The sequence below is a fragment of the Gekko japonicus genome, unplaced genomic scaffold (genome assembly GCF_001447785.1).
Source record: "Gekko japonicus isolate JY-2015 unplaced genomic scaffold, Gekko_japonicus_V1.1 scaffold1201, whole genome shotgun sequence".
NCBI classification, from domain to species: domain Eukaryota; kingdom Metazoa; phylum Chordata; class Lepidosauria; order Squamata; family Gekkonidae; genus Gekko; species Gekko japonicus.
The window spans coordinates 318632-331872 of NW_015172039.1; the positions used below are offsets into that span (position 1 = coordinate 318632).

The 13241-nt window shown below is 54.4% G+C and overlaps 1 protein-coding gene across 1 annotated transcript in view; it reads left to right on the plus strand.

Moving 5' to 3' along the window:
- The window catches only part of SHANK3 (SH3 and multiple ankyrin repeat domains 3), a 368789-nt gene that overhangs the window by 252931 nt on the left and 102617 nt on the right, over positions 1-13241 (plus strand). Inside the window, exon 17 of the mRNA XM_015420662.1 lies at positions 322-426. Within this exon, the coding sequence (XP_015276148.1) occupies positions 322-426 (105 nt within the window). The remainder of the gene's footprint in view (positions 1-321; positions 427-13241) is intronic.

Sequence of the window (13241 nt, forward strand, 5' to 3'; positions counted from 1 at the left end):
TGTAGCCCCCCCACCGGGACAGCCCTTGTGCAGGCCAGACGCAGACATGCTTCTTCCGTAGTTCAGCAAAAAAGCTCCCAAAGGGAGCTGGCACACACACGGGGGGTTTTCCCGCCACATGCATCACGTGTTCCGGGGTGGACACCCCCATCCCCTCAGTTCCTTTTTCCCCGCCGTGAGGACAGGGTGTCTTTCATACCGGCTCCATGACTGCTCCGTGTGGTTCTTTAAAAACCCCAACCCTGTTCATTGACTCACTTCAGTGCGTCTCCTTCACCGAAGCTCTCCTCAATTGAAAAAGGGGTTTTCCCCCGATTTCAGTTTGGTTTTGGGTCGACAACGCCAAGGTGCCTTTCAAAAAGTGGGCTCCGTGCAACACCAAGATGACACACAGTGATGACCATCAACTGTGCCTCTTGTGCCTTGGTGAGTCGCATAAGATTCTCCTGCCAGGGTTCTTCCCCACGCTCCGTGCTGATGTGGAATTGGCCCTTCACACACGCTAGACGTGAGGTGAGCACTGCTGTATTATTTAAATAGAACCAGACCTTTTCAGAAGGACAGAGCTTTTATCTATTCGTTACTGGGGTCTCAAGAAGGGCAGAGCCACTTCATCTCAGTCTTTTTCAAGATGGGTGGTGGCAGCCATCCGTTCTTCTTCCAAAAGGACGGGACAGCAATCTCTGCTCAACGTGGCAGCGCACTCCACTCAGGCGCAAGGGGCCTCACCTGCTTTCCACCGTGGCGTTCCACTGATGGACATATGCAAGGCAGCTACCTGGGTGACAGAACATTCTTTTGTTAGATGCCACGCCTCCGACCATCGGGCGAGGAAGGATGCTCCTGTGGGCAAGGCCAGTGAGAGCCTCCGTTCGATGGTCAACTAGCTAATGGTCCCGGTGTGGGGCGGCACTAGAAGACAGAAAATAAAAACAGGGTTGTACTTACCTGTACCTGCTGTTCATCGACCTCTTCTGTGCAGACACACGTCCCCTCCCTCCCACCCCACCGTTACAGGTAAGTGCAACTCTGTCTTCTGAAACACCTGTGGCTCTTTTTCAAGCAAGTGCCCACGGAAGCCTCAAGAGGCGGGGCTGCCTGGCGGAGTCTCTCCTCCGTCTCTGGACCACGTGCCCGCAGGAGGGCATATCTCCACTGGGGTGGCTCCCGCTGCCGTAACACGGGTGCATCTCTGGAGGCAAAAAGTGTCCAGAGTCGTGTTTTGGGGCCTGAGGAGGTTTGCTTGATTAGTTGACTGCCACACCCCTGTTTGATCGGCTGAGGTTTCCGGAGCTGGGTGCCTGCCCGCTGGTCATCCTCATAGAGATGGGCGGCCGCCTTCTGAGGAGTGTGCCCTGGACTGACCGACAGCCTCTTAGCTTCCTGCTCTTTGAGTTCTCCTCCTCGTCATCCTCTCTCTCTCTCTCTCTCCCCATCGGCACGCTTCTCCCCCAAGCAATGGGTTCCCAGGGTGCTTGTGGCCCCTGTTTCACAGGCTTTGCTCCGCTGGGCCGCCCCTGCCTCTTTTGGCAGTTTCCTCCTCTCCGCCGGCTGCTCCTTGAAGAGCCACAGTGCAGTTTCCATGGAAACAGTTATGTCGTCCCCGGCTAGCAGCCTTTCCGAAAGGATTGAGCGTGCAGCCAGCAGCAGGTGATTTCCTGCGCCTGGGTTCTCGCTGCCATGGCCTCCAAGCATCCACCCTGCATTTTTGCAATTAGGCGGCTGGAGGAGAAGCAGCTGCATCCCCCTGCTCCTCGGCGGCCCGTTCCTTGTCCGGGAACAGAGGCGGGAGGCAGAAGTGGCAACTGCTGCCTGAGAGGCAGGGAGGCAAGTGGGGAAGGGCAGGCCTGGCCCCTGGGGAAAAGAGCTCATGCCAGGATCCGTGCCGTTCGTCTTTAAGGTGCCCCTTGGCTTCTGCTTTCGTTTGTGCCTTCCACCAACGCATTCCCCCCGGCACGGTCCCACTGGCCCGGGTAGCATCCCGCTTGGATTCCTGGCACCAGGGCTTTTTGGGTAGCAAAAGCCCAGCAGGAACTCGTTAGCATAATAGGCCACACCCAACAGCAGAAACTCATTGGCATATTAGGTCACACCCCTGACAGCATAGCTCATTAGCCTATCAGGCCACACACCTCCATGCCTTCCCTTGGCTTGCCCGGGCAAGCCAGCCTTTGGACAGGCTGGGGAAGGCACGGGGAGGCATTTGAATGCCTCCCCGGTCCTTCCAGGGGCCCCCTGGCCCACCCACCTTGGAGTCGTAGTGGGGGCGTCGCTCTCCAGGCCTTCCCCCTGTAGCCAGGCACGCAGCGGTATTGGCTGTGGTGGGCGTGGCCAACTCTGAAGCCAGCCGGAACTCCATTCCTGCCTGGCGCCCAGAGACTGTTGGGGAGTCCCGTGGATCACAGGCAGGGCAGCTGGGGCTGAAACGGCGTGGGGCTCGGCCGTGGCTCGGGAGCAGAGCACCTGCTTGGCCTGTGGGAGAGGCCCCAGGCTCCATCGGCAGCACTGCCCTCCAGTGTGTAAAAGGAACGGGTCGTAGGGGATGGGAGAGACCCCTGGAGAGCCACCGCCAGTCCGAGGGGAGAGTCCTCCTGAGTCAGCAGAAGGCAATTTCACGTCTTCAGACTGAAGCCTGACATGGAGGGCATCCCGTTCCAGGGCTGCTGCCTGCAAACCAGCTTCTGTGCCCAGCTGCACCCGGGGCTGAGGGGCCCTTGGAAACACGGGGCAGCTTAGGTCCTCCTGAAGCCCCCGAGCCGGCACACGTTCCAAAGGGGCTCCTGGTTGCTGGCTCTGCATGCCCACAGGGACGGAGGTGCGACTGGCAGATACTTGGCGCGGGCCTTTTTCATCAGTGGACCCTGGGGCGGGCTGAGTGTTTTTGTGCTCTTGCTGGTCCCTGGCTGTCAGATTTCCTTTTTTTTTTTTTAAGTTTTGAACTTTGATAATCTTACTCCGTTTTTAGCTTTGCTGATTCCAAGTTCTTTTAGCTGTTTTAATAGCCAAAAGATGAGGTATAATGTCCTAAATAAATGAAGCCACACAATCATAGACTCACAGAGTTGGGAGGGACCTCCGGGGTCATTTAATCCAGCACCCTGCACAATACAGGAAATTCACAAATACCTCCCCCCCCCAAGCCCCCAGTGACCATGCCCAGAAGATAAAAAACCTCCAGGATCCCCAGTCAAACTGGCCTGGAGAAAAATGGCTTCCTGACCTCAAACTGGCAATCTGCATGTAAGAAAGAGCCACAAGAACTAAGCACTGAGGCAACCCTCCCTGCCCTCCCTCTTATGATCTGCCCAAGTTCACAGAATCAGCATTGCTGTCAGATGGCCATCAAGCCTCTACTTGAAAACCTCCAAAGAAGGAGAGCCCACCACCTCCCGAGGAAGCCTGTTCCACTGTCAGGAAGTTCTTCCTAATGTTTAGCCGAAAACTCTTCTGATTTAATTTCAACCTGTTGGTTCTGGTCCAACCTTCTGGAGCAACAGAAAAGAACTCCGCACCATCCTCTATATGGCAGCCCTTCAAGTACTTGAAGATGGTTATCATATCACTTCTCAGTCGTCTCCTCTCCAGGCTAAACATACTCAGCTCCTTCAACTTTTCCTCATAGGACTTGGTCTCCAGACCCCTCACCATCTTCATTGCCCTTCTCTGGACATGTTTCATCTTGTCTAGATCCTTCTTAAACTGTGGTACCCAAACTGAACACAGTACTCTAGGTGAGGTCTAACCAGAGCAGAGTAAAGTGATAACATCACTTCACATGATCTGGACACTATACGTCTGTTGATACAGCCCCAAATGGCATTTGCCTTTTTAGCTACCGAATCACACTGCTGACTCATGTTCAGTGTATGGTCTGCTAAGACACCTAGATCCTTTTTGCACCTACCAGTGCCAAAGCAAGTCTCCCCCATCCTATAATTATAAATTTGATTTTTTCCTACCTAAATGCAGAACTTTACATTTATCCCCATTGAAATTCATTTTAGTTGTCTTAGCCCAGTTTTCCAGCCTGTCAAGGTCATCCTGTATCCTAACTCTGTCTTCTACCATATTTGCTACCCCTCCCAATTTAGTATCATCTGCAAATTTCATAAGCATTCCCTCTATTCCTTCATCCAAATCATTGATAAAAATGTTGACCAAAGCAGGTCCCAGGACAGATCCTTGAGGCACTCCACTTGTCACTTTTCTCCAAGCAAATGAGGAACCATTCACAAGCACTCTTTGGGTCAAATCTGTCAACCAGTTACAGATCCATCTCACAACCATAGGATCCAAACCCCATTTTACCAATTTGTCAACAAGAATATTATGTGGAATCTTATCAAAAGCCTTACTGAAATTAAGATAAACTATGTCTACAGCATTCCCCTGATCCAGCAAGATAGTAACTTTTTCAAAAAAAGAAATAAGGTTAGGCTGACATGACTTGTTCTTGAGAAACCCATGTTGGCTCTTAATAATCCCAGCCATCCTTTCTAATTGCTCAAAGACGATTTCTTCTAAAACTTTCCCAGGTATAGACGTCAAGGTAGTTCCCCGGATCCTCCTTTTCCCCTTTCTTGAAGATGGGGACAACATTTGCCCGTCTCCAGTCTTCTGGCACCACACCTGTTCTCCAAGAATTCTGAAAAATAATGCACAGAGGCTCAGAAATTACATCCGCAAGTTCTTTTAGTACCGTTGGATGCAGTTTATCTGGCCCTGAGGACAGTTTCATGTAAAGAAACTAGGTGTTTTTGTACTACCCCTATGTCAATCCTAGGCTGCAACTCCCTTCCCTCATCATGTGTTCTGTTTTTGCCATGTTGAGCACCATTTCCCTCGCAAGAGAAGACTGAGAAAAAGCAGTAATTGAGCAGTTCTGCCCAGAAGGGAAAACCTCACATTCATCTTTGGTCTTGTGTGCAGGCACTCATGGGCCTGCTGTTATGGAGAAGAACTTTCTGGTTCTAGAACACTGAGCGGATGCCCCTCCCTAGGAAGCATGCATGATGTTTCCCTGCTGAAACCTCCAGGTGCTCTGAGAGGGAAGCACCTCTTCTCTCAGTTCTCCTGAAATGCCACAAGCTCCAAAGAGAAGAACAAAAACACAGAGAGCTCACAGCGGGGCAGGAGGTACAGATGTGCGCCTGCACATAAGTCACTCAATGAACAACAGTTACCGGTCAGGGCAACCTTGTTTTCATAATCAGCCTTTTGTGCAGTCCCACACTGGGAGTCTGTCAAGTTCTCCGTGAAATAAAGAGAGAAGGAAGACTGAGGAAAGGGGGCACTTTCCCCTTGGAGCACACGATGGATTACAGGAGTTTAAAATGTAGTATTTGCTGCCAGAGGCATAGACATCTTTGAAAGGTGATTAGACAGATTCATGGAGGAGAGGTCAGTGGCTACTAACCATGGTGCCTAAAGGGAATCTGCAGAGGGAGTCAGCCAGTGCCAGGGGGCAGCATGAGAAGAAGGCCTCGGCCTCTCTGCCCTGTTGTTGGCCCTCCAGAGGAACTGTTTGGCCACTGTGTAAAAGAGGATGCTGGACTAGATGGACCCTCACTGGCCTGACGCAGTAGGGCTCTTCTGATGTTCTTATGAATACTTCGGCCTCTCTGCCCTGCTCCTGGGCCTCCAGAGGAACTGGTTGACCACTGCGTGAGACAGGATGTTGGACTAGATGGACCCTCCCTGGTCTGATCCAGCAGGGCTCTTCTGATGTTCTTATGAAGGCCTCGGCCTCTCTGCCCTGTTTTTGGACGTCCAGAGACAATGGTTGGCCCCTGTGAGAGACAGGATGCTGGACTAGGTGGACCCTCACTGGTCTGATCCAGCTGGGCTCTTCTGATGTTCTTATTAGGGGAAAGCCTTGGCCTCTCTGCCCTGTTGTTGGCCCTCTGGAGGAACTGGTTGGCCCCTGTGAGAGACAGGAGGCTGGACTAGATGGACCCTCACTGGTCTGATCCAGCAGGGCTCTTTTGAGGTTCTGATCAGGGGAAGGCCTCGGCCTCTCTGCCCTGTTGCTGGCCCTCCAGGGGAACTGGTTGACCACCGTGTGAGACAGGGTGTTGGACCAGAGGGACCCTCACTGGTCTGATCCAGCAGGGCTGTTCTGATGCTCTTATTGCATGGCATGGTTGGAGAGCCATTTACAGCCCAGGCTGGGGAGAAGATGGCCCCTGTGGCAGCATCCGGGGATGGCCCACTGGCACGTGCCTGGAAGGCCGTTGATGCTGGAGGTCCATCGCTCTTCCCGGTCACCTGTGACTGGCTGGGGTCAGCAGCAGGGTGGTGGTCCTGTTGGAGGATTCTGTTGCTCTCCGCTGCCAGGCGCTTGGCCCACATCGGCTGTGCCCTCTTTTAGGGAGCTCACGGCATTCTGCAAGAGCAGGGCTGTCTCTGTGGACACTGGTCAACCGACAGCTGCCCTACAGCAGACATCATTCCTTCACCAGAAACACTTCCACAGAGCACAGGAGGTGCAGGACCTTCTTCAGACGTGGCAGCCTGCAGGCAGGTCTGGGCACGATGACCCAGAGTGGCAATGCAGCAATTGAGGATTTACAAGAACCTGCTCCCATCACAACCTGCAGTTGGCTTCTTCATGCTGCCTGATATGGACGTAATCTGCGAAGTAGAACTCTGGTTCCTCCTTCTCAGGGGTCTGGCTTAGGATCCTGCAGACGTTCCCCATCTGGCCAGGGGCAGATCCTTTCCCCTCTGGCCAAATTGTTGCCCAGGTGTTGGGGAAGAGAGCTGTTCTGACCACACAGACCAGTGCTGGAGGAAGCTCCCTTAGGGCCTGACCTGTGGTTCCCCTTGCTGAAGAGGCAGAATCAGGGCACGTGGCTCCAGGGGGTTCACCGTGCCTCAGTTGGTCCAGCGTCCTTTTCTCTGTGGGGCAAGGCTAGCTGAGATGCCGGAGGGAAACGCACCCTCTAGCCTCGCCTGTACGGTGCTGCTCAGCCACTGCTCTCGTGAGCGGTTCTGCTGGCGGTGGGGAGACCGTGCTTGCCCCTGCAGGCTCAGTGCTCTTGACGGTTCATGCACCAGCCACTGGGGGGGGGGGACGAGGAGAAGAGGGGAGCAGCCCCAGCCCCAACCGAGGCAACCTCTTGGAAGACACTTCTGTTGAGACGTGAGAACGCGTGACGTTGTTGCCTCCTCCAGGGCCTGTCAGGGTAAGCATCGCCTTGCAGCCAGTCTGCAGGGTCTCAGGCCAAGGCCTTTCCCATCGAGTACTCCCAAATCAGCAGGTTTGAGGCCCTGCTCGGCCCTGGAAGCTCCCTGGCCGTCCGGTCTCAGCCTGACCAGCCTCTCAGGGCTGGGGTCCCCACAGAGAAGAAAAGTAGGGTACAAATGAGATGAAGACGTTGACTAACCGGAGATGCCGGGAACCCAACCGGGGGTCTTCTGCGAAACGTCAAGCGCTTGCTCTGCTGCTGAGCCACAACCTGTCCCTGAGCCAAGCGAGTCCCAGGCAGGAGCCGATGGCCCTCCAGCCTGTCCTCCTTTGCAGCTGCCCGTTCTCTCCCTCCTGCCAAAATGTGTGAGCTCCTTGGGGCAGCAACATGTGTCAGTATTTCTGCTTGCTGATGTAACTTTATAATAGGCTTGCCAAGTCCCTCCGGGGGGCGGGGAAAACCCCACCCCAGAGGCCCGTTCCCTGCCGCCGGCAGATCGGGCCCCGGGGGGAACCCCACCCCCCAAAGCACAGGACGTGCCCGGCGTCAGCACGTCACCCGGAAGTGACGCAGCCACGACGAGCGCGCCGGGGGCGGGGCAGCGGTTATCCGAGGGAAAACTCTATGTTTTTCCCTCGGATGACTGCAGCCCCGCCCCCCAGCGTGCCCGACATGGCAGCATCACTTCCCGGTGACGTGCTCGTGGCACGCGCGCGGGCGCTCCCAGAGTAAGCCAGGTGTCCCCCGCTGCGGCTTAAGGTAGGACTTGGCAACCCTACTTTATAACCTGTTGTCGTGATCATGGGCCTATAGTAGTGTGGCCTAGAGGCGCCCTGGAAGCCTGTACGAGAGTAGCCATCAGGGCCTACATTTCCTGGGTCACCCTCTGGAGCCTGTGATTGGCTAACAGGGGATTTTGGAGGGAAAACTTGCACCAGTAGGATAGAAGAGGGCGGTGCCTGGGAAGAAGAGTTGAAAGGCCTTGCCCAAAGTGGGAGGGGGTTCACTGCCCCCGGGGAAGCCGCTGCAGTCGGAGGGATCCCTCATCCAAAGGGGTGTCTGTCAGCTGAAGGCCAAAGACCTAGAGGAGGCCAGGGGCAGTAGCTGGTTCACCTACCTTTACAGGTTTTGCTGGTTCACCTACCTTTACTGTGCTCATTTTTTCTACATGTGACTGGATTACAGTTGTTGTTAAACCTCTTTAATAAAAATAGTTCCACAGAGAGCACTGAGGTCAGGGTCGCAAAACCGTCTGACTCTCCCTGGTCCGAAACATGCCAGATTGGCCTCGACCAGGGAAAGGGCCTTTTCAGTGGCGGCTCCATACTGGTGGCATGAGCTCCCGGAAGACATCAGGGCCCCGTGGGACCTTTTACAGTTCTGCAGGGCCTGCAAGATGGAGCTCTTCGACCAGGCCTTCCACTAGGAGCCGCCACTAGCACTGACACATGGACAACACCTGAACTGCTAACAACTGAACAGTTAAGGCCCTCATGTTGAGAGCAACAAGAACAGCGAATGGCACTGGTAGGGCCACAGTGTACTCTCTACCATCTAACACAGCCTTGGAGAGGCTACAATACAAGAACTCCTTGTGGGCACTCCATGAAACTGCAGAGCGGTCGGGTTAGAACGGATAAAAGGAAGTCCTTCTTCACCCAAAGAGTGATTAACACTTGGAATTCACTGCCACAGGAAGTGGTGGCGGCTACAAGCATGGACGGCTTCAAGAGGGAATTAGATAAGCATCTGGAACAGAGGTCCATCAGTGGCTCTTAGCCACAAGGTATAGATAGGGGCTCTGGGGCAAGTGATGCTCTGTCTTCTTGGTGCTTGGGGGGGGTCAACAGTGGGAGGGCTTCTAATGTCCTGGCCCCACTGCTGGACCTCCTGATGGCCCCTGGTATTTCTGGCCACTGTGTGACAAGTGTGTTGGACTGGATGGGCCTTTGGCCTGATCCAACATTGGCGTCTCTTATGTTCTTATGTTCTTATGTTCTTACCGCCATCTATATGCAGCAGCACTTTATTTACAGATTTGATTGCTTGTCTGAATTTTAGGTTATTGCTCTGTTGATGCATCTATGTTTTATTGTATTTATTCTGTTATCTTTTAACTTCTTGTAAGCCGCCCTGAGCCTGCCCATGCGGGGAGGGCAGAATATAAATTGAAAGCATAAATAAAAAAAAAAAATAAGTAGTTTGTTACGCTACCTGGGTCCTCAGGCCTCGTTCGGTCGGGGTGTGTGCTCCAGGCCCTCCAGAGGAGACCCATACCAGAGTGGTGGCAGCAGCCATCAGAGACCCTTATTGGCCGCTGGCCATGACACCTGTTCTGACAGTAACCTCTGGGAACGGGTGGGGGGAAACGAGGAGGAAGACGTTCCTTTGCTTGGAACCGGGATAACGAGTAAAAAGACCATATTGAACTTACCATACAGTAGAGAAGGGGTACCCAACATGGTGCCCACCAGCACCTTACCCGGCACCCAGCAAGTGTTCTGAGAAGACGGGTGTGGCCCTTGCCCAGCGGGGCTTCTGATTGGCCACTGGACATCCAATCAGCCGAGCAGATTAAAATAACATTGTTTCAGTGGCCACCGCCGACACTGTGTGAGCTTTATTCTCTCTCACTCCTCTTCCCCACTGTATTTCTTAAGTCACCTCCCCTTTCTCCCCCTACACTTGGGCTTCCTCTGTGTGTGTGTGGCCCCACCTCCCACAGCAGCCATTTTGTGGTTGGCTCGGGAGATCTGGGTTTGATTCCCCACTCCTCCCTCTCCCCCCCCCCATGTGTCAGAACTCCAAAGGTGCCCAAAGCCTCAAAAGGGTTGGGGATCCCCACAGTAGAGCAAAGCAAAATTATTTCTGTCCGCTACAAAGTCACCCAAAAGAGAATGAGTTTCCCAGAAGGGCCAGTGATGCAGCCTGAAAGATCCAGCAAGGCAGGAGCTTGAGTCCCACTGGCCCAGGGGGGCCTGCTTGGCCTCCACTTGCTCTGGGTCGCCTGTCTTTCCCAGGCAGCAATGCTGGCGGCAAGGGAAAGGGCCTGTCCACCCCAGTCCCCTCGCACCCTGAGCCAGTTCCCCCCCGAAGCAAGCGGGTCGCTCCCTTTCTGCTCTTCAGCTACTCAGTCGTGTGCAAAAAAATCCAGTTAGGGCTGCACCTGACTAGCCGTGCACGTCAGCTCAAAAGTAAAGCTAAAATTCTCACTTCTCACCAGTGTTGGGAAAGTGGTTGTTAAACCAAACCGGAAAGGTCGAGGAGCAAAGAGATGAATAAAAATCAAGTCCGCTCTTTGAAATCAGCACAGTGTAAACAAATTACGTATCCTTTACTAAATAAACAGCATAATATATTCTGCAGAGCATTCCTGTGGTAAACCATAAAAGACCAAGTGTGTTTTGATATACAAAATGCTTCCAGCGCACCTGTTCCACTATGCACAGAATTAAACTATCAGCTGAAACACCGATCCGTTACTGACCCACACCCACCCACCCGGCCACTCATTCTTTGCAGGCTTGTTTCCTAGCCCATAATTACCCTGCATATCGGTGAATGAAATATCTGGATAGAAACTAATTTGTCATTGCCATTCAGAATTAACTCGGGGAGGTTTCTCATTAGAAGACATTATCTCCAAGTTTGTCAGAACCTCTGTCTCAGATCTTTAAACGTCTCCGAAAGTCCATTCATTGCCCAGTGGGTTAAGTGCACGGACTCTAATCTGGGAGATCTGGGTTTGATTCCCCACTCCTCCACTTGCACCTGCTGGATGACCTTGGGCAAGCCATAGTTCTGGCACAGTTGTTCTATCAAAGGGCAGTTCTAAAGAGAGCTCTCTCAGCACCACCTAACTCACAGGGTGTCTGTTGTGGGGAGGGGAAGGGAAAGGAGTTTGTAAACTGCTCTGAGACTCCTTCGGGTAGTGAAGGGTGGGGTAGAAATCCAATCTCCTCCTCCTCCTCCTCCTCCTCCTCCTCCTCTTCTTCTTCTTAGCAGCAAATAGACACCACATCAAACAAGAGCCTGTCCCAAAAATTTCCAGTGCCCAAAGTACTGGTCTTTTGTCATTTCCAAATGCTCTGCAGATTATAGATATGTCTGTTTATTTATTTATTACAGGATATTTAATTTGTTTAGGCTGCACAGCTGGTCAGGGAAATTCCTAATCTGATTTTTTTTAAAATTTGGATTATTATATGTACCTTCCCCCCCTCCCAAAAAAATGTACTGGTTTGCAAATGAGTAAAATATACACCAAAAGAATAAGCATTGGAACAATTTCCATTTCAGAAGGCCTGAGCAGGACATTTTCCGCTCCCCTCTCCATTTCCACCTAGTGCACATCACACACACGCGCGCACACACACGCGCACACACACGTACCCAAGCATGGGTGTGCTCGAACCTCTTGGCTCCCAGTAAAGGAAGCGAGTCCAGCGAGGTGCCGCGATGCTTGCGTTGCCCTGAAGAGGGCAGCGGTGTCCTGGCCACACAGTCTCCTAACGGGACACGCGTGCGTGCGTGCTTCATGTGTGCGAGTTCATGCGCGCTTGGGGGTGTGTCTCTGCTGCAGTGTGTGAGAGCATCGCACATGCCAGCGTGCTTGTGTGTGTGATCCCATCACCGTGAGCACCAGCCCTGCCTGTCCACACCCTCTCCTTCCAGTGTATGACACACACACGTATCCAGCTTCTTGGATTCTTTGCCAGTGCACACGGCCGGGGAGGGGTGTGTGTGTGTGTGATGGGGTGGGCGAGGAGAGCGGCTTCATGAATGGCTCCGGATGAGCCGAGCCTCTGCCCCCCTCCCAGAGCTCAGCGGCGTTCCCCTCCCCTTTGCTGGCAGTTTGCGAGGCCCCCCACCGGAAGGCTTTCCAGAGACAAACGGGCTTGTGGGGCTGGCTCCGGCTCGGCTTTTGTTCCCGCCGCTCCTTCTTTTCCTCCTCCTCCTCCCGATCGCTCTTCCCATTGAGAAGCGGCAGCATCTGGCAACCCGCTGGAAATCAGACAATGAAGCCCCCCCCCCCCACTCACACAGGCTCCCTCCTCGTTGTGTTAAGTGACAGGCGGTTCCTTAGCAACGGGTGGGGGGGTGCCTTTTGAGCCAAGGGTAGAGGGGGCCCGGCTGGCGCAGGTGAGGCAGCTGGCTCTCTCTTGCCCTCTCTCTGGGCTGCCCCCCCAGCCCTGCTGCCTCCCCCTCCGAAGAAGGAGGAGGAGAAGAAGAAGAAGAAGAAGAAGGCGGTTCTGCCACGGGAAGGGAAGCCCCGTGTGGGATCAGTAAGCGCTCTGCATACACATGCAGGTGACTGAGCGGGGAGCGGTGGGCAGCAGGGGGGGGGACCCGACCCCCCCCCCGAGCCGGGAGGGGGAAGCGAGGAAGGAGCCTCCCGCCCCCCGCCTGCCCGCTTCGGTGGTGCCCGGGGAGCCCGCCCAGCGCCCAGCTCCCTGCTGACATGAGCGGCTGGCTCCTCCGAGGAGCCCCCCCTCCACGCCATGGTGCTGACATCCCCCCCCAGCTTCATTTTCTTGTGCTCAGGGGGGCAGGCCAGCTTTGCCCAAGGGGGGGGGGTCCCGTCCAGCCACAGTGGGCTGTGGCCATGGAGGGGATGCGTGAACAGACGAGGGGCATTTTTGGGACACTGGGAAGGGTGTGTGCTGAGACATGGCTCGCTGGGGTCCAGGTGTGGCCAGGATGCACGGACCGTGCCCTCTTGCTCTCTCTCAGTGGGCATTCCACAGCAGTGGGATCTCCGGAACGTCGCCCTTGCCTTGGGTGTGGGGCACATTTTTTTTGCAGCAGACGAGGCTTTGGCCACTGCTTGAGAAATGCCATTTCGGCTGCATGGCTCCCCACGTTCCCTGGGGGGGGCTGTGCCGTTGCCTTTGAGGGGCAGCCGCTCGGTACCCCCCCTGAAGCGGTGCCCACACTGTGCCTAGAGGGGTCTTAATCTGTTTCCACCCAAGGGTGCCTTTGTGTGTGGGGGGGGGAGCCAGTGGGGCTCTCTCTGCCCCTGGAAGTGAGGAGAGAAGGTTTGGGGGGTGG